Genomic DNA, 20,774 nt, shown 5'->3' on the forward strand with positions numbered 1-20,774 from the left:
ATGGAACATGTGCTAGTGGACAAGCAGTGTAACAGGTATTGTTTTGGCACAGAATGAAAGTCTCATTCCACTCACGCACACAATTTACACCCATTTAACTCCACAACTGGACCAGTTTTTTCTACTGGTGTAAATCACCCCAGCAGCAGTGACAGCAGCGGAGTTAATCTGCATTTGCATTGGTGTAACTGAGATCAGAATCGGATCTGTTTGTGTGCAAGCCGTGTGGTCATGGAAATAACTCACATTAATGAACAGATACTAAGTAAGCAAACTTTAATTAGAGAAATACAGAAAATTAATTCTTGGTGAATTACCTACACCCAGTCAGTCTCCTCAGGGCAGCTTTCATCTCCTTGTTCCTAATGCTGTAGACAATTGGATTCATGATTGGTATTAATACGGAATAGAGAACAGCCACCACAAGATCCAGAGCAGATGGGGAGCTGGAGGTGGGTTTCAGATAAGCAAAAATGCCAGTGAAAACAAACAAGGAGACCACAGTGAGGTGAGGAAGACAGGTGGAGAGGGCTTTATGCCGGCCCTGCTCAGAGGGGATTCTGAGCACTGATTTGAAGATCTGAACATATGACACAATTATAAAAACAAAGCAGCCTAAGAGTAAACACGCACTAAATGCAATAACCCCAACTTCACTCAGATATGAGTCAGAGCAGGTGAGCTTCAGTAGCTGGGGGATCTCACAGAAGAACTGATCCACCATGTTGCCTCCACAGAAGGTCAATGCAAACGTGTTCCCGGTATGTAGCACAGAGTAGAGAAGCCCACTGATCCAGGCACCGGCTGCCATTTCAACACAAGTTCTGCTGTTCATTATTGTCTCATAGTGGAGTGGTTTGCAGATTGCGATATATCGGTCATATGCCATGACGGTGAGAAGGGAAAAATCTGCTGCCACAAAGAAGAGGAGGAAAAAGACTTGGCCAACACATCCAGCATAGGAAATGGATCTGGTGTTCATGAGGGAGTTGGCCATGGATTTGGGGACAGTGACAGAGATGGAGCCAAGGTCTAGGATGGACAGATTCATCAGGAAGAAGTACATGGGGGTGTGAAGGTGGTGGTCGAAGTCTATGGCCATGAAGATAAGAAGATTCCCCATCAGGGCTGCCAGGTAGATCACTAGAAACCCCACAAAGTGCAAAATCTGCAGCTCCCGAACATCAGAAAATCCCAGCAGAAGGAACATGGTGGTTCGGTTGGACATTTTCTTTCTCAGGACATTGTATGATGGTTGCAGAGAGAGGGACAAGAGCAAGGGCCAGGATTAGATCAGCAAAATAACTCTCCTTTTGTGAAAACCACCTTAATTTCCTTGAGTCAGACCCTTAGCTTGTGAAGATTGGTGTAATATCGGAACGAGGATGGGGAAAACAGTTCCACTGACTCCAATGGTGTTATTCCTGATTTACACTGGTGTGAGAGAAAGTAGAATCAGCTCAATGGACTTCAGTGCAGTTACTCCTAATTTGACACCAGGGTGATGAAGAGGAGAATTAGGAATAATTTCTTTTGAGGTATTTGTATACCTCTCTCACCCAAAGGTGGGTGGACTCTGGATAATGTTGTATAAATGTTACTATCCTCATTTTACTGAGGGGAATCAGTGGTCTGGCTGGCCAGATTCTGCTGTCAGGGGCACTGCTGTGAATGTGGGGTAATTTCACTGCATGCCATGGAATTACTCCCCATTTATATTGCTCTAAATGGGAGCAGCATCTCACATGGAGGTGACCAAACCCAGCCATAATTACACAGTGAACTCGAATCATGAATACAGCTCAGGAGTCCTGATGCCCCATCCCCTGTTCTAGGAAGATTTCCATGATCGCTGTGAGAAACAGATGTTCCGGCTCCCCTCCTGCTTCTCTAACCACTCAACTAAACTCCCTCCCAGAGCTTGGAAGAGAACCCAAGAGTCCTGACTCCCATTTCGCCCCCTGCTCTAACCCACTAAATCCAACACCCCTCCCGGAGCTGGAAATAAAGGCCAAGAGTTCTGGCTCTATCCACTCAACTCCCTCCCAGAGTTGGGAACACAAGTGAGGTGTCATGACTCCCAGTTCCCTCCTCTAACATGTACATTAGACTGCATCTCAGCCTCTGTCCCAGTGACTCTCCATTGCCACCAGGAATGATTGCTGCAAGTGACAATGGAGAGCCATTGGGCCAGCGAACAGGAGTGAGAGTGATTCTCCAGCGTGGTACTTGGGGCACTCACCTGGTGTCTGGAAGAGCCAGGTTCAAGTCCATGCTCCAATTACTATTTAATTATTGGTACATTGTAGAGAAGCTTCAACAGGAGAGACTGAGACAGTCTCATTTCAGGACAGCCCAGAGCCTAGCGGCTCAGGCACCCTCCTGTAAATTGGGAATTCAAATCCCTTCTCTTCATCAGTCAGAGGGAGGGATTGAACCTGAGTTTGTCACAGGCCAACTGAGTGCCCTAACCACTCAGCTTCAAGCTTTGAGCGATGCCAGTCCACAGTCCTTATGAGAGACAGAAATGGAACTGCCCAATTCTGGCTCCTCTACACGTTGGACTGAACTTCCTGCCAGAGCCACATATAAAACTCAGGAGTCTTGGCTCTCAGACCCTGCTACTCTTACCCAATTGACCACACTCCCTTTCCAAAGCTGGGGATAGAACACAGGAATCCTGGCTCCTAGTCCCGACTACTCTAACCCACTTGAATCAACTACCTTTGCAGCAATCTAATAGACAGACGAAACAATAAACTGAGAACTAGACACAAACTGATGCTAGATAGATAGATAGATAGATAGATAGATAGATAGATAGATAGATAGATAGATAGATAGATAGATCTAACAACAAACTAACAGAGAGACGCAAGTAAGAAAATAACAGATACAGAAAGTGAGAGAGAAACACAGAACTAACCCAAACTAACAGGTAGATCGAGAAGTATAAACAAACTAATATAGAGAGAAAAATATAAACAAACAGACAGACAGCAATAACAACAAACTAATGTATACACAGAGAAAAGCAACAACGAGCCGATAGTGTTTGTCACAATTTTTGTACAATTTTAATGTAAACTCCTCGATCCATTCTAAAAAATATGTGCATCAATTTGATCAATTCCCTCACTCTCAATAGAATGAAACTGAGGCATAAATATTCTGCCCCCTCTTTCCTAAGGTAAATGCTTTGGACTGCCTCAGTTTCCCGTGCCCAAATTGAGTTAAGAGTGAAACTATGAAAAAAAAATCTATTGTCACTTACAATTTGATCCTTTAAGTTCTACTCTGTAACCCACAAATATATTTCATTGCAAGAGCAAACTTACGGTGCCAGTCTGTGTGGAATCCTCCCAGACTGAGATGTCTTTTGTCCTCCAGCTATAGACTGCAATTTGTTACCCTTCTCTCTCTAGGGTGACCAGACAGCAAGTGTGAAAAATCGGGACAGGGGTTGGGGGGTAATAGGAGCTTATATAAGAAAAAGCCCCTAATATCGGGACTATAAAATTGGGACATCTGGTCACCCTATCTCTCTCTAGCCACATGCACACCGCTCTATCAGTCTATCTCTCTATCTAATGATCACTGTATTATGAGAAGCAGTTCCCCCACCACACTGAGGCTGAGCTGCAGGAAATAGACTAAGATCTGTGCTGTCTGCAGATGAGCTGTGTGTCCAAAACTTTGGTGCTGCGGGAAGGAGATTTATCCATGTCTGTTTTCTACAGACTTGTCGGAGTCACTCCCAGGAGTCCTCAAGGGCCCAGAGGCAAGAATTAATTTCTCTTGCCCTCTACTTCCCTGAAGAGTTTCCAGAAACTAATATAATCACAATTAAAACAAAGCAGCAGGTTCTAGAGTAAAGATTGTGAGGCAAACACTAAGGGCACACAGGACTTAGCCCTGCTGCTGACCAGCAGTGTTACCTTGGGAAAGTCATTCCCTAGGGCTGTCTTTTACCTTGCACCCTTTGCTTGTCTTTTCTACTGTAGGCTTCTTGGGGTGGAGACTGTCTTACCTAATATAATGGGCCTCTCATTTTAGGTTCAACTATCAGATAATTAATTAATTAATTGAATAAATAAATTAATGAAAAGCTAACGTCCAAGGTGCCCTGAGATCTGATCCCAACTATTCCTCTGGCTTTGTTCAGGCCCTTCACAGCTCCTTTCCTCAGTTTGTCATCCGTCCAATGGGGATAATAGTTACTTGGAGGATAATTCATAATGAGTGGCAATGGTGGGAGGAAGTCATTTTTGGTTTTGGTTTTATGAAAACCTGGAGATGGAAAACATTTTTGTATATTTTTTCAGGTTTTTGGGGGAAAGTTTTCAATATCAGAAATCTTTTCCCAAAACTAGAAAATGTTTACCATAAACTTGCATTTTTACTAGAGAAGTTTATTGAAAACCAAACATTTTCAGTCTCCATTTTCATTTTTTTGTCCATCCCCATCCAAAAGCAATACTATGGGATGTTATAAAACAATGACATTTTCCACAAAAAATATAATTTTCATTTTTGAGCAGCTTTAATAATGAATAATTAAAAATAAATTAAATACATTTGAGTTGATGTGGGTGCAACATTCATTGCAATTTTATTTGACAGCATCTGCTTCTCATAGGAACTGTCTAACTAGGTAAGACATTTTGACCATCCAGTCCAGTATTCTATCTCTAACAGTGGCCAGTACCACCTGATTCAGAGGAAAGTCTAAGGGGCCCTATAGAGGACAATTCTCAAATAACCTGCCCATGGCGCAGGAGTGCCGCCAGCTTTTTTGCCGCCTTAGGTGGCGGAAGGTCCTGCCCCCGAAATACGGCCAATGACCGGGGCAGCCGAAGATCCAGCTGCCGCGGTCACCACCCCCCAAATATTAGCACCATAGGCGACCAGCTAGGTCGCCTAATGGGTTGTGCCGGCCCTGCCATGGCGGAGTCTCGTCATCATCAGTTTGTGAATGGTCTATGGCGTGAGGAAGGTGAGTTTCTTCCCCTCATACAGTTTAATCTACTACAAAGTAACTGCATGCTCTCATTATCCAGATAGGATGGAATATTCAAAAGAACCTACTGGATTTGTGTGTCTAAATCCCATTTTGACAGGAGAGGAGTGCCCAGCTTCATTAATCCTCTTTGAATATCTCGGTTAGTTTATTATTAATTACTTATTTTGTAGATTCCATCACTGACAACTTTCAAATCAAGATTGGATGTTTTTCTAAAGGATCTGCTCTAGGTATTATTTTGGGGATGTTCTGTGGGCTGGGTTATACAGGAACTCAGACTATACAGTCACTATGGTCCCTTCTGGCCTTGGAATCTATTAATCTAATTTGATCTCCACCAAAAATAGGAACACACTTTCTCCAAAAACCTCACAAAATGGTAGATTTTTAAAAAAGATTCTAAATTTCTATGAATTAAACACAATATTTTTTTCTTTAAATAATGGTGTAGAAGGATTCCGATCCTCTCCCCTGTTCTTCACCAGATCTAATAAAATTAATTCCGGGAGATTTTAGCTGAATTAGACAATACCTCAGAGTAACACAACTCCACGTCTCTCTTGGCAATGTAGGCTCTTTTGTGTTCATGGAGTGATGGAATTTTCAAGGTTGCCTATAGATATTTGGCCACCAAAATTCCAATTAGTTTTAATAGGAATTTGACATCCTAGTCCCCTAGGTGAAAATCTCCACCGATAGTTTTACAGTCAAAACCTGCAACTCTTTTCTCGTGGGATTTTTAAGGCCATTATTCAATATTTTTATTAACGACTTGGATAACGGAGGAGAGAATATGCTTATAAAACTTGCATATGACACCAAGCTGGGAAGGGTTGCAAACAATTTTGAGGACAGGATCAGAATTTGAAATGACCTTGACAAATTGGAGAATTGGTTTAAAATCAACAAGAGGAAATTCAATAAATACAAGTGCAAAGTTCTTCTCTTACCAAGGAAAAATCAAATGTACAACTACAAAATGGGGACTAGGTGGTGGCATAGCTGAAAAGGATCTCAGGGCTAGAGTGGATCACAAATTGAATATGAGTCAACAATGTGATGTAGTTGCGAAAATAGCATTTGGGTTTATTAAAAAGAGTGTCATATGTAAGACATGGGAGGTAATTGTTCCACTCTACTTTCACTTGTGAGGCCTCAGCTGGAGTACTGTGTCCGGTGCTGAGTGCCAAAATTTAAGAAAGATATGGACAGATTGGAGAAAGTTCAGAGGAACCAACAAAAATGATCAAAGGTTTAGAAAACCTGACCTATGAGGAACAGTAAAAAAAACTGGCATGCAGAGGAATGCGGTTTGATCTGGAAAACAGGACCAGCAATATATATATATATATATATATATATATATATACACACACACACACAGACAGACTAAATAGGGATAAATGTTAGAGAAATTGTGGTGAAAGAGGAGATTTGATGCATTGGACATGTCCAGTCATTAGTGAGTATTGGAAGCAATCCATAAAGAAATGACCCAATTGTTTGGATATTTATTATCTAATAACCTTGTGGTGATCCTCCTGGGGCTTCCTAATGGAAATGGTCACACAAAAGGAAATGAAAAATTAACCTCTGATCTGCTCAGCTATTAGTAACCTCTCAATGGGAAAAGAAAAATAGTCCGACCATTGAGGAATGGTTAAAAACAATATGGGAAGTTGGTTATGGAAAAATTAACACAACAATTACGTATTCAGCAAAATAGACAGAGGACAGATAGGTACTTAAATATTTGTTTACCTCTTATTCAGTGCTCAAAGTATATTCACCTGAAAAAAAAAATTCCAGCACATCTGTCCAATTCTTTGCATATGAACATTTGATAGACATGCCTGGTCTGTTAAATATGCGAATACAGAGATTTCACTCAATTTAATAAAATCACTAGAAATGACATAGGAGTTATAATGATCCTCACTCTGTACTATGGTATCACCCTGTTAAATAGAAAGATCTGGTGAGTATATTCCCGTATGATGTCTCTTTAAACCAAAGTTCACTGTTGTAATGATTGTTTTGTTTCTGATATTTACATGGCAAGGATTTGTAAACTTGTTAAAACTTCCGAAATAAACAGTTAAAAAAAACCTGGGCATGTTGATTAAGCTGCCAGAGAAAAGTTCAGCTCCTAATTTATACTAATATAAATTTGCAGTAAATCCACTGACACTAAAGTAGATTCAATGGAAATAATCAGGATTTATATCAGTGTGAGAGAAGAATTAACCCATTCTTAAAATGGACCACAAAATTTGTGCTGATCAGAGGTTAAAAAAGTGGCATTGTCAGTTGAAGTGTAAAACAATTGAGCTTTTTGGAATGAAACATTTTGATTTGATTTTTAAATGAAAACGACTTTTCATTTAAAAATTTTCCTTAATTTTACTTCGAAATGTAGTCAACATTGAAAGAAAATGTTTAGATTTTGTCAAAATGGAACCTGAAACAAAATTGGTTTTGACTTTTTCATTCACCCGAAATTTGGAAAATACCATTTTCAGTTAAACCCACAATTATTTTTTTTTTCTGATTTTTCAAAATTGCCAGTGAAATGAAAAAGCTATTATTCGCCCAGCTCTATTTGGATGTTGCCTCCCGCATATCATGGGGAATTTGATGTTCTAGTTTAGGAGCAATAAAGAAGGAGGAAGGTAACTTTTATTGTTTTCAATTGTTGCCATTTAAACACACAGGCAAACACTCACACAAACATCCACGCAGTATCGTCCATAGACTGATCCACACACACACCGTGATGCTCACTCACACGTCACACATGCAGGCACACATACATTATACAACATGCAAACACTCACTCTAACACACTAGCATAAATGCACCGAACACACTCTTCCCCCATCACAAAAACAATCATAGACACACACTCACTGGCTCTCACATACAAACACAACACCTTTATGTCACTTATATCTCACTGGTCCCAGTTTAGATGGTGTACTGTGTATAGTGATGTTACAAAACAAGGAATCAGATCTGAGTTTGGCAATGAGAACAAAAGACTTTGTGGGCCAAGGCATCAGTTCCCACACTTGGGAATATGAACTGAGAATTGGCAATGCACAGAGAGGAAGGGGTGCCTACAAACCCCTCCCACAAACATCACTGAAATGAAAACATGGGAACCGATTGGAAATCTGCTGGCTTCTTGGTGCTGAGGCACGTGCATGACCTATCTCTTTATTCCTGTACATAATCTATTCTCCCACTATCTTGAACCTTCTGTCTGAACTTTATCCATCACTGTGACATTTGAGGAGTGTGTAGGGCTGCTGTCATTTCTCCTACATGAGAGTATTTATTTATATTGCCCCAGAACACACCCAGTATTATTATTACCTGTCTTTGGTGGAAAAGTGGCAGCTCTGCAAAATCTGCACAGGGTCTGCTTCTCCTAAAGTGAGGCCAAAGCAGTGTGGTGGCTTATTTTTCTTACACACTTTGAGATGCTTTGGGGTCAGATGCATGTTGTGAATGAGAGGAATATTCACACCATGTATTGTCTGCAGGTCCTTATTTCTGGGTAGCATTTTTGCCTTTCTCCAAGGTACGTGAGAGAAGACTATTGGGTTTGGAATATCTGCAGCTGATGTATTGATCTATAGTTATAAATTGCTGAACAAGCCTATTTAGGAGCCACATTTTGAGTTACTTATAAGTGTTTAATCAAGCAAGACTCTGGTTGGGCCAGACTGGGATCTCAGTAACACCAGAGTAAAGATGAAGTCATTGGACTTATTTTGGCTTCATCCGTGAGATGAGAATTTCCTCCACTTTGAATTTTGCATGAATAAAAACAGAATAAAAACTGTCATAAGAACATAAGAACAGCCGTACTGGGTCAGACCAAAGTTCCATCTAGCCCAGTATCCTGTCTACCGACAGTGGCCAATGTCAGGTGCCCCAGAGGGAGTGAACCTAACAGGTAATGATCAAGTGATCTCTCTCCTGCCATCATCTCCACCCTCTGTCAACAAAGGCTAGGGATATCATTCATTACCCATCCTGGCTAATAGCCATAAATGGACTTAACCTCCATGAATTTATCCAGTTCTCTTTTAAATGCTGTTATAGTCCTAGCATTCACAACCTCCTCAGGCAACGAGTTCCACAAGTTGACTGTGCACCGTGTGAAGAAGAACTTCCTTTTATTTGTTTTAAACCTGCTGCCCATTAATTTCATTTTGTGGCCCCTAGTTCTTGTATTATGGGAATAAGTAAATAACTTTTCCTTATCTACTTTCTCCACATCACTCATGATTTTATATTCCTCTATCATATCCCCCCTTAGTCTCCTCTTTTCCAAGCTGGAAAGTCCTAGCCTCTTTAATCTCTCCTCACATGGGACCCGCTCCAAACCCCTAATCATTCTAGTTGCCATTCTCTGAACCTTTTCTAATTTCAGTCTATCTTTTTTGAGATGAGGAGACCACATCTGTACGCAGTATTAAATATGTGGGCATGCCATCGATTTATATAAGGGCAATAATATATTCTCTGTTTTATTCTCTATCCCCTTTTTACTGATTCCTAACATCCGGTTTGCTTTTTTGACCGCCTCTGCACACTGCGTGGACATCTTCAGAGAACTAGCCACGATGACTCCAAGATCTTTCTCCTGATTGTTGTAGCTAAATTAGCCCCCATCATATTGTATGTCCACACATTGTACCGGTTTTGCAGTGGTGTAAACCCACTGAAATCAGGGGAGTTATGGTGGCATAAATCAGGTATAATGGAGAGGACAATATAGCTCAAGGGCTTCAAGATTTTTTTTAAAAAACACTCTGGTTATTATTCCTTGTTCACGTGCAACATTTTAATGAGAATTATGCACAATGCAGACCGCTGCTTTAATCTTTTAGGAAAACTAAACTAATAGTTCATTGTTATGGTCTTGTCTTGCCTATGCAATCCTCTTTCCATTGCTACCTCTATAAGAAGTCTTGGAAGGATTAGATTATTATCAGTAAATATTTGCAAATGTTGATTTCACCATGCACACACAAAACAGCGAAAAAATATTTCCTTCAACAATCAACATTTCCAGCGAGGCAAAGTAAGAAAAATGCTGCTTGAGAACTTATGAGTGTTTGATTTAAGGATATTGACTTTGTATATCTTCACGTCATGTTGAAACATTGTGCTTTCACAGTTCTCAAGTTTTAACTTTTTGAAACTCAACATGTACTGTCATTAAATAACTATTGTCTGATCCCTCCATAATTTCCTGCAACTGTGAAAATTTAAACTGATAAAAATAAAAAAATGCTTAATTATAAACATCAATATTATCAGTCAAAATTATTTAGATAGATAGATAGATAGATAGATAGATAGATAGATAGATAGATAGATAGATTAAATACTGCTAAGCCTAAGTATAAGATAGTATTATCTATGATCAGGAGTCCTATTTGCATTTTATTTTGAAAAGTAGTATTTAAAGTTTAAAAAAATACCCAATTTGATTATTTCTCTAATTTCACAAGACAAGTTACAAAAGAAAATAAACATAAACCTATTTATTCCCTTCACTAATACTCACTACTTGATAAGAGATTGAATTCTGGAGCTTTCCCACTCTGGTCAAAAGTGAAACTGACCCAGACAAAGGGAACTTCCCTCCTTCCTTTTGAAACATTTTGTCCCCTCATTGGTTCCTCTGGTCAGGTGTCAGCTAGGCTAGGTGAACTTCTTAACCCTTTACAGGTAAAAGAGGCATTAACCCTTAACTCTCTGTTTCTGATAGTCCCTCATCCCATTTAGTCCATCACTTCTCAGCCATGCCTGCCCAAAGAGGGGAGCAGGGAGAGCCCATCTGTGGAGTAGAACCCTGTCTGCTAGGAAATGCAGAGAGATCCAGCAACTCAGGACATCCAGAGAAGAGACACGACAATGACTGCTGGATAATACGGTGATGGGGGCATGAGAGAGACAGAGAACCAGACAATCCTGGCAGTGGGCAGATAGATAGATAGATAGATCAATGATTCCTAACATTGGAGGATCGAATGCATCGCAAGCTGGGCAAAATTCCACAAAGAACAGCACAGTAAGTTTGCCATTTCAATTACATATGTTAGAGTATTAATATACAGGGCTAATTTAAGAACGTAAATTTGAATTATGTTTGGAACTCTTTAAGAATTTTGCTATCAAGTCAATCAAACATTTAGAGCCTATCAGCATTTTTTTAATAAAAAATGGTAGGGTTTTCATAGATTTCCCAGAAATCTCCAATTTTTCATGTTTTGGCAAGTGAGAAACAAACATATTCAGCAAAAAATGGCAGAAAACTGATTTTTTTTGCCTAGATCCACCCAAAAAACATGGGTTTTCAGTTTTCTTATGTATATATATGAAGTATCCATGAAATATATTTGAGGATACCTTAGACTTTCTATGAAAATTTGATTAAATGAAAACATAATTTTCCTTTGAAAACAATTTAAGTAGAAAATTTCTGATGATGCTTAATTGGAAACTGAGCTTTAAGAAAGACTGGGGAATGCAAATATTGTCCAATAATATGATAATTTCAAACCCATACATTCTATTTCATCTCTTCTTATTTGCAGCCTTTGGTTCATACTGTTAGTTATGCCAAGGGCTCCAGCAAGGCCTATACTGACTGCAGCCGAACCCTGGTCATTTCCCTTGTCCTTCTATTCACAGGCATCACATGATCAGGGCCGGATTTAGCAAGAGCGGGGCCCGATACCTGGGGCTGGGGCTTGCGGCAAGACCCGCCCCCAGGAATCAAGCCATGCTCCGGCTGGAGCTCCGGCCGGGGTTGCGGGGCTTTGGTCTGGCCCGGAGCTGGTCGGCGGCCGGAGCCAAGCCGGGGGGCCAAGCCGGGGGGCCGGAGCCAAGCTGCGGGTGCCTGGCCGGGGGGCCAGAGCCGAGCTGGGCTGACGTGCGTGGCGGAACTGGGGCTGGAGGGAGCTGCTCGGCCGGGGCTGGATTGGGCCGCGCCGCGCCTCCCCGGAGCCCTTCTTGCGCCTCCCCGCCACCTCAGCTTACCTGGTGCTGCCTGCCTGCCGCTGCTTGTTTTTAAACTTCCCGTGAACCTCTGATTCATGTGAAGTAGGGGAGGGGGAGGAGCAGGGAGCGGAGCATTCAGGGGAGGGGAGGAGGAGGAAGTGAGCAGGGGGTGGGGTAGAGAGCTGCGGCGCAGGGCCCTCTTAGCGAGGGGCCCAATTCAGCCGAATTGGCTGAATCGGCCTAAAGCCGGTCCTGCACATGATGTACCGAGGAAGAAAATGTCCAACCAAATCATTGTGACCGAGTTCCTTCTCCTGGGATTCTCTGACATTCAGGAGCTGCAGATTTTGCATTTCATGGTGTTTCTAGGGATTTACCTGGCAGCCCTGACTGGGATTCTTCTCATCATCACAGCCATAGCTTTCGACCACCGTCTTCACACCCATGTATTTCTTCCTGATGAATCTGTCCATCCTAGACCTTGGCTCCATCTCCATTTTCAACCCCAAGTCCATAGCCAATTCCCTCATGAACACCAAGGCCATTTTGTATTATGGATGCGTCATGCAAGTCTTTCTCTTCCTTTTCTTCGCTACAGCTGAGCTTCCCTTATTAATAATCATGGCGTATGACTGACGTTGCCATCTGCCAACCACTGCTCTACAAGTCAATAATGAACAGGAGAGCTTGTGTCCAAATGGCAGACAGTATCTGGATCAGTGGGGTTCTCAATTCTGCACTGCACACTCGAAACACATTTGCAATAATCTTCTGTGGAGACAATGAGATGGATCAGTTCTTCTGTGAAATCCCCCAGCTCCTCAAACTTGCTTGGTATGACTCATATCTTAGTGAAGCTGGGGCTATTGCCTTTAGCGTGTACTTCGCTTTAACTGCTTTGTTTTTATAATTGTGTCTTATGTTCTGATCTTCAAAACAGTGCTGAGAATCCCCTCTGAGCAGGGCCGGCATAAAGCCTTCTCCACCTGCCTCCCTCACCTCATTGTGGTCTCTGTGTTTGTTTGCACTGCTAGTTTTGCCTATATTAAACCCACCTCCAGCTCAATCTCATGTCTGGATATCATGGTGGCTGTTGTGTATTCCGTGGTGCCTCCCATGATTAATCTGATCATTTATAGCATGAGAAACAAGGATATCAGTGCTGTACTGTGGGAAATGATTGGGTCAAGGCTATTCTCCAAAAAATAAAATGGCCATTTTTATCCCATGACCATCATCTCATTCTGTTTTTTATAAATATAATCAACTCTTGACATTATTGTCTCCCTGATAACATAACATGCAGTCCGTTTATGCACACTGAGGTATTTACACTGGTAAATATCTAGAAAAACTGCACTCAGGTCAATGGAGTTACTATAAATTGACACCTATGTACATATCCTGTCTTCACACAGTGGCCAATGTCAGATGCTTCAGAGAGAATGAACAGAACAGGGCAATTATTGAGTGAGCCATCCTGTGTTGTCCAATCCCAGCATCTGGCACTCAGAGGCTTAGGGACACCCAGAGCACAGGGTTGCATCCCTGACCTTCTTGTTTAATAGCCATTGATGGATCTATCCTCCATGAACTTACCATGTCTAGCTATCCATCCATCCCCATACATACCCCTCCATCTATTGATCGATCGATCAGTCTGAGGCTTTTGTACTGCCACCCATCGCTATGGTATCAGTGCACTTTCCACATAAAATCAGTTACCATAGCAAAGTCACACGTGAGGTCTCTGCCTCTTCTCCTTTTTTCAGAGTGGGGAGTAAAAATTCTGCCCCCGCTGCAGCCTCAAGGCCAGAGGAGCTCTCTGACCCCACTACCAACCCAGGGCTGGAAGAGCTGTCAGCGTCCGCCATGGCCATGGGGCTCAAGGTGTCAGCCGCTGCCCCCAGAGGCAGGGCTCTTTTTCTACAATGAACCTCTGGCTTTAATGAACAAATGGCTTGGATCCCCAGAGGTTTGTTATAGCGAGGATGTACTGTATTTTGTTGATTGGTTGATTTGTTTCTTTGTTCCAGATGTTTTTGCTGGGTGGGCGTTTGGGAGGGCGAGGTGTATTTGATTAGATGGGCGTATCCATTTGATGTCATCAAGTATCGGGTACTACCAGATCAGGCCCCAGACCGAGCATGCGCCTATCTTCCCATGGTTCGTGGTTCGCTAGCAGACACAGGGGCCTCCCTGACTGGACTTAGGCATCTCTCTCTGAGCTAGCACACACTCCTGTCCTCGGCATCTCCCAGCGGCTAGCTCAGGCGCCTCCCCTCCTAGTGTGCTCAATTTTGTGACTCCCATTCTTAGGTGTCTGTCTTTCTCTATCCATCATATAGGGAGCCCAGGGGCCTGACTCAGGCTGTGTGTGACCCTATTGTTGCCCCAGTGATTTTCTAGGTGCCTAAACATTAGGTGTTGCCGCACTGCGGGTCACCATGCCTGGGTCTCTTTATGGATCCAGGCCCCAGGGAGTATTTAGGCACCTAGTGGGTTTTTCAAAAGTAACTAGGCAGCTAACTCCCATTGAAATCAATAAGTTTTGGACACCTAGAGGCTTTTGAAAAACCTACCAGGCACCTAAACACCTTTGAAAACCGGGCCTTAGGTGATGAAGTGCAGGTGTCTATACTGGGCAATGATACCCTGGTGTGCAGCTATGGGTCCATTGACTCATGATCTTCGATATCCACCAGAGATCCTCAAATCACAGAAATGCCAGGCTGGGAGGGACTGGAAGCCAAGGGGAATCAGGTGCCTGGCTCTTTGAAAATTCTGTCTTGAATTCCCGGAAAGAACAGTCCTCCCCTTTGAAGAACATTCCCATATCTCTGCTGATCTTGCGGCTGGCGCCAGCCCACCTAATAGAAAAAAATGTCTTTTATTGGTATATTATAGAATCACAGCACCATAGAAATGTGAGGCTGAAGCTGAAAAGCTTGAGAAGCTGAGGCAGGACCTAGTAAATCTAGACCAGCACTGACAGTTGCTTGTCCAACCTGTTCTTCATAAAATCTTCAATGATGAGAATTCCACAACCTCACTTGGCAGCATATTCCATTGACAGGACCTATGGTCCAAACCCCCTAGGGACCTTTAAAATTCTAAACTAAAGCCTGTTTTCAGTATCTTGTTTGTTTGGTCTTTAATTGAGAGCCCTGGAGAACTAAATCCTTCTTTTCACCTATAAAGCAAGTCTACTTGTCCAAGGCAGTGTGTCTGACACCTAACTCAGAGGTGCCATGTCTAGGGAGAAGACAGGAGGTTGGGCTAAGACCAGAGCTGTGATTTTCTAAGAGGCCTAAGAAGTTAAACTTCCCAAGGACTCCTTTAACTCCATTAGGCCCTACTCCAGAAAGGAGCCACAATGTTCATTATTTGGACAATATACCCACCATCAGTGCCTATGGGACAGAATGCAGAAGATCCAGTTTGTTGGAACTTATTCCTGGTAGAGGAGATTTGTAGGAAGCCACACAGAAGCTGTGTGGGAGTGGTGAGCATGGTGGGTAGCTGGCCATTCATTTCATTTTAAGCTGGATAATCCCCTTTTTGTGTGGTTTGTCCACTGTCTGGTACTGAGACAAAACCAGACATGGTTTTGTCCAGTATCACGGATGAAGGACACATGCAAGGTCACATTGGCAGGCAAGGCGATGAGGTAGGGGCAGGGCCACGGCTTTCCCAGAAGTACCAGAATGTCCGGTGTGGTGTTACTTTCTAGAAATAATAAACCCCATAATGGTTTATAGAAATATGCTTATGAGTGTAAAGATGACATGACTGGAATATGTTTTATGTTAGATATGCCATGTAACATATCTTTGCAAAGACTATGATCTACTGGATATATTCATCCTAATTACATGCATGCATCAATTTGTATTCCAAGTTATGAATATTGGCGATGTACTTTCTTGATTTTAAGTAGCCTCAGTGAAGCAGTTGGCCAGCTTCTTGAGAAAAGATTATTCTCAGTAAGTGCCCAATCAAGAAACACTTAAGCTAACAATGAACTCTGAGAGACACCAATCCACATCTGAGCTTTCCTGGGGATCTGTCATCATCCGGTAAAGTTCTGAGTCATTCATGGACATGTGTCTTGCCCATGTGATTCCAAAACTGTATCTTGCAGCTGGCTTCTGCATAGGAGAGGAGAAGGGATTTCCACCCAAAAGAGAAAGTCTATTTAAGCCCCTGGAAACTCCTCCCTTTTGTTTTCAGCTGGCTCAAGAGATAGCTTCTCCACCCCCAAAGGATACCTGAAAGAAATTAGAACAAAGGACTGTAACCATAGGGGTGTGAATAATTGCTGGACCTAGACTAGAAGGAGGCTAATCTGTAAAAGAAGCTTACTGGAACATCTCTGAGAGTGAGATTTCATCTCGAATCACTTTCTTACTGTATTAGGCATAGACTTGCGTGTTTTATTTTATTATGCTTGGTAATTCATTTTGTTGTGTCTGTTATTACTTGGAACCACTTAAATCCTACATTTTGTATTTAATAAAATCACTTTTGACTTATTAATTAACCCAGAGTATGTATTATGTATTAATATCTGGGGGGAGGGACAAACAGCTCTGCATATCTCTCTATCAGTGTTATAGAGGGTGAACAATTTATGAGTTTATCCTATATAAACTTTATTCAGGGTAAAATGGATTTATTTGGGGTTTGGACCCCATTCGGAGTAGGATACCTGAGTGTTGGAGACAAGAACACTTCTTAAGCTGTTTTCAGTTAAGCCTGCAGCTTTTGGCAGATGTGGTTCAGACCTGGGTCTGTGTTTGTACCAGGCTAGAGTGTCGGGCTCAAACCAGGCAAGTCTCTGAAGTCCCAAGCTGGCAGGGAAGACAGGCTCAGAAGTAGTCCAGGCACAACAGGTGGCAGTTCCCAAGGTGGTTTCTGTGATCCAACCCATCAGATCTGGTATTCTGGGAATGCCTCAGTGGCCAACCTAGTCGAGGGAAGAGCTGGGAAACATTTTTCTAAGACATTGGCAGATTATTTAACTCATCTAAAAACATAGCAACATTTGTCACAAACAGGTTGCGGAAACCGTTTCCCAATGACAAGTTACTTTGACCAGCTCTACCAACCTAAGCTGAGAGCAATACACACACCCCTGCCCATCCCATGGATCTTCGGTCTCCAGGGTGCAGAGGGACTAGGAGTGGGCATGTCTGAGATGATCCAGGAATAAACCTGCTTCTCTTTTCACTAAAGAATTCTTCCCCTCTTAGGTCTCACACCTGCTCCTGTCCTGCAGTAGCTTGGTAGGCAACATCAGCCTCTGATTAGTGCAGGAATAAGGTCCCCTGAAATTCTCAGGCCACTTGCGCGTATGCGAGGATCACCATCTAATCTAGGCTGGCACCCTGGGGACTCAACCAGAGACATCCAGAGTATGAGCTTCTACAGCTTGAGCTGAGCAGCCAGGCTGCCTGACGTCCACCAGAACAGCCCCCTATCCCCTAGGTGGGTCACAGAGGAGCCTCATAACACACACTGCCCATGGGTGGTGTTTATACAGCAACACTGTGTGGCTGCAGAGGTCAAGGGCTTCATTTGAGCTGGAGTCACCTATCCCCAGCCAGGAGGACAGGGCGTCACAGACAGTTGTACTAAAGAAACGGCATGGACTCTACTGGAGTTTATTCTCTGTGTGTCCCCTTATCCTCTCCCCCATCCACGCACATCCATAAAGTCACAGAGTTCAAGGCCTGAAGGGATGACCAGATGATCCACTCTGACCTGCCATATGCCAACACCACTCAGCATCTGCACACCAAACCCAACAACTGATATTAGACCAAAATGTCACAGCCCTCAGGACACAAGATGGTTCTGTGCCATTGGCAAAGAATAGGAGAGTGTAGTGAGTCGGTGTGGCTCCCCTCCTGCCCAGAAGAGGGAGCCCACGTGCCGGCACCAGAGTGGGTGGGACCACCACCGCCTGCCCCCGCCCCCCGGAAGTCAAGGGGCGGGACAGGAAGTATAAAGGCCGGCCGCCAGAGCTCAGTTGGCGGCCAGCCACCACAGGGAGCAGACGTGCGGCCGGGAGCTCCCGGCCAGGAGACCGTCGAAGACCCTAGCTGGCCTGAGCTACCCCGGGCCCGCTACGAGGAGGAGCCGCCGGAGCCCGTTCACGCCCGCCACTGGGAGAACCCCTGGGAACCGAACCCCGCTAACCCTGAGGGTGAGACTGGACCTGAACCCCTCAGCCCCTGCTGCTATCCAGAGGAGCCGCCTGAGGACCATTGGCCGGACTTCCCGGCAGAGCTACCAGACTTGCCGCCGAGCCCGGGCAGAGAGGAGCCCATGCAGGTGGACTGGCCCGATCCCGGCGCAACGACCGAGGTAGGCTGTGAGGGGGATCACGGAAGTAGCCCGGGGGTAGCCGACCCCGGTCCGGCTGCAACTGAGTGTGAGCCTATGTCAGTGTGTTGCGGCCTGGAAACCCCACTGACCAGCAGCGGCAGCAACCGCTGTTAGGGCCCCGGGCTGGAACGCAGTGGAGTGGGTGGGCCTGCGTTCCCCCCTGCCACCCTCCGTACGGGTGGCAGGCTTCCCCCTCACCCAACGCTCGGCTACAGAAGCCTGGGCCTTGAACTATTTGCCTGCTCAGCCCCTGCAACAAGGGCCTGAGCTAACTGTGTTTGCCCCGCCCTGATCCAGGGCCTGGGCTCTGAACTATTTGCTCGCTCAGCTCCCTGCAACAAGGGCCTGAGCTAACTGTGTTTGCCCCGCCCTGATCCAGGGCCTGGGCTCTGAACTATTTGCTCGCTCAGCTCCCTGCAACAAGGGCCTGAGCTTAACTGTGTTTGCCCCGCCCTGATCCAGGGCCTGGCCTCTGAACTATTTGCTCGCTCAGCCCCTGCAAACAAGGGCCTGAGCCTAACTGTGTTTGCCCCGCCCTGATCCAGGGCCTGGGCTTTGAACTGTTTGCTCGCTCAGCCCCTGCAACAAGGGCCTGAGCCTAACTGTGTTTGCCCCGCCCTGATCCAGGGCCTGGGCTTTGAACTATTTACCCGCTCAGCCCCTGCCATAAGGACCTGAGCCTAACTGTGTTTGCCCCGCCCTGATCCAGGGCCTGGGCTCTGAACTATTTGCCCGCTCAGCCCAGCAAGCAAGGGTCTGAGCTAACTGTGTTTGCCCCGCCCTGATCCAGGGCCTGGGCTCCTGAGCTTTAACTGTGGTTGCTCCGACTCTGCACCAAAGAGCCGGAGTTTCAGGACTAACTGACTGCTTATTCCCAGAGTAGTGAGTCGGTGTGGCTCCCCTCCTGCCCGGAAGGGTCGAGCCCCGGCTAGGACCTACTACATTTGGCGCCCAACGTGGGGCACGAGCCCCTGCCCCTGTGAGAAGGGGCTAGAGGGGGAGTGGCCGTTGCCCCCCCCCCATTCTAAGGAATGGATATGGAGCGGCTGTTTCAGCTGCTCGCGGAGAGCCAGGAGCGGCAGCAGACGGCCCAGCTGCAGCAGCAACAGCAACAGCAGGCCGCTCAGCTCGCACAGCAACAGCAGCGAGATGCCGCCCAACTCCAGTTGCAGCAGGAGCAGCACACAGCCCAGCTCGAGCAACAGCAACAGCTGGTGCGGCAGTTGGGAGTCCAGCTGCAGCAGCTGCTGGTCACGCTCCCTCGCCCCGCACCGGGGCCGGCAGGGGAGGCTGCGGAGATGCCGCGGTTAGCTGCCCCCCTTCGCTTGACTAAGATGAGCCCAGACGACGACCCGGAGGCATTCCTGGTCACGTTCGAGCGGGTAGCCCTCGTCGCCGGGTGGCCCAGGGACCAGTGGGCTACCCTCTTAGCCCCCTACCTGACGGGGGCGGCCCAGGTGGCCTATCGGGGATTGGCGGCTGAGGAAGCACGGGACTACGACCTGGTGAAGGCCGCGATATTGGACGCCCTCGACGTCAGTCCCGAGACCTTCCGACAAAGGTTTCGGGGCCAGACTTACCCCACCGGGGCCCGACCGCGGGTAGTGGCCCAAACCTTAAAAGAGGCTTGCCGACGGTGGCTACAGCCCGGCACCCGGACGGCGGAGGAGGTAACCGAGCAGGTGGTGTTGGAACAGTTCGTGCACACCCTACCCTCCCGAGGGCGCGCCTGGGTGCTTCGCCACCGGCCGACGACGCTGGCCCAGGCAGTGTCACTAATGGAGGACTTCCTAGCCGCCGAAGATGCAGTAGGACCCACCTTCCGCCGCCCCGGGCCCGAACCAGCCCGCGGCGAAAAGAAAGGGGAACCCCTGAGCGGACCACGACCCCCCGCACCGAGGCCCGAACCCCGCCGCGAGACCCGGACCCGGCACGCGGACCCGGCTCCTCGGACCGGACCAGTGGCCCCGGGCCAGGGGCCCCCAAGGGCTCGACGAAGCCCCCCCCGGAGCCCAAGCCGGGAAGGCCCCCGGAGCAGACGACCTGAACTTGGACCCTGCTTCAGTTGTGGGAAGATGGGACACCTCCGGCGAGACTGTCCGGAGATGGATTGCAGCTATGGGCAAGTGTGGGCGGGCCACACTCGAGCCAGGCCAGCCATGAACCCCAAGCTGACCGTCCCGGCAGACGTCGGAGGACGGACTACGCGGGCCTTGATCGATTCGGGTTGTGGCCAGACGTTGGTCCGTAAGGACCTGGTACCGCCGGGTGATAACCGCCTCGGATGTATTCATCTACAATGCATCCATGGGGATGTCCGACCATACCCCAG

The 20,774-nt window shown here is 45.7% G+C and overlaps 1 protein-coding gene and 1 pseudogene across 1 annotated transcript; one reads left to right on the forward strand and one right to left on the reverse strand.

Moving 5' to 3' along the window:
* Positions 1–313: 313 nt before the first annotated feature.
* Positions 314–1,228, reverse strand: LOC128847326 (olfactory receptor 14A16-like). Its single transcript, XM_054046721.1, has one exon. The coding sequence runs from the start codon at positions 1,226–1,228 to the stop codon at positions 314–316; it is 915 nt and encodes a 304-aa protein (XP_053902696.1).
* Positions 1,229–12,677: 11,449 nt separating this feature from the next.
* Positions 12,678–13,258, forward strand: LOC128848020 (olfactory receptor 14A16-like; annotated as a pseudogene).
* Positions 13,259–20,774: the final 7,516 nt, after the last annotated feature.

The sequence above is a fragment of the Malaclemys terrapin genome, chromosome 13 (genome assembly GCF_027887155.1).
Source record: "Malaclemys terrapin pileata isolate rMalTer1 chromosome 13, rMalTer1.hap1, whole genome shotgun sequence".
In the NCBI taxonomy this organism is placed as follows: domain Eukaryota; kingdom Metazoa; phylum Chordata; order Testudines; family Emydidae; genus Malaclemys; species Malaclemys terrapin.

Coding starts and splice junctions, on each gene's coding strand:
- LOC128847326 (XM_054046721.1), bottom strand. CDS start 1,228: ATGTCCAACCGAACCACCATGTTCCTTCTGCTGGGATTTTCTGATGTT.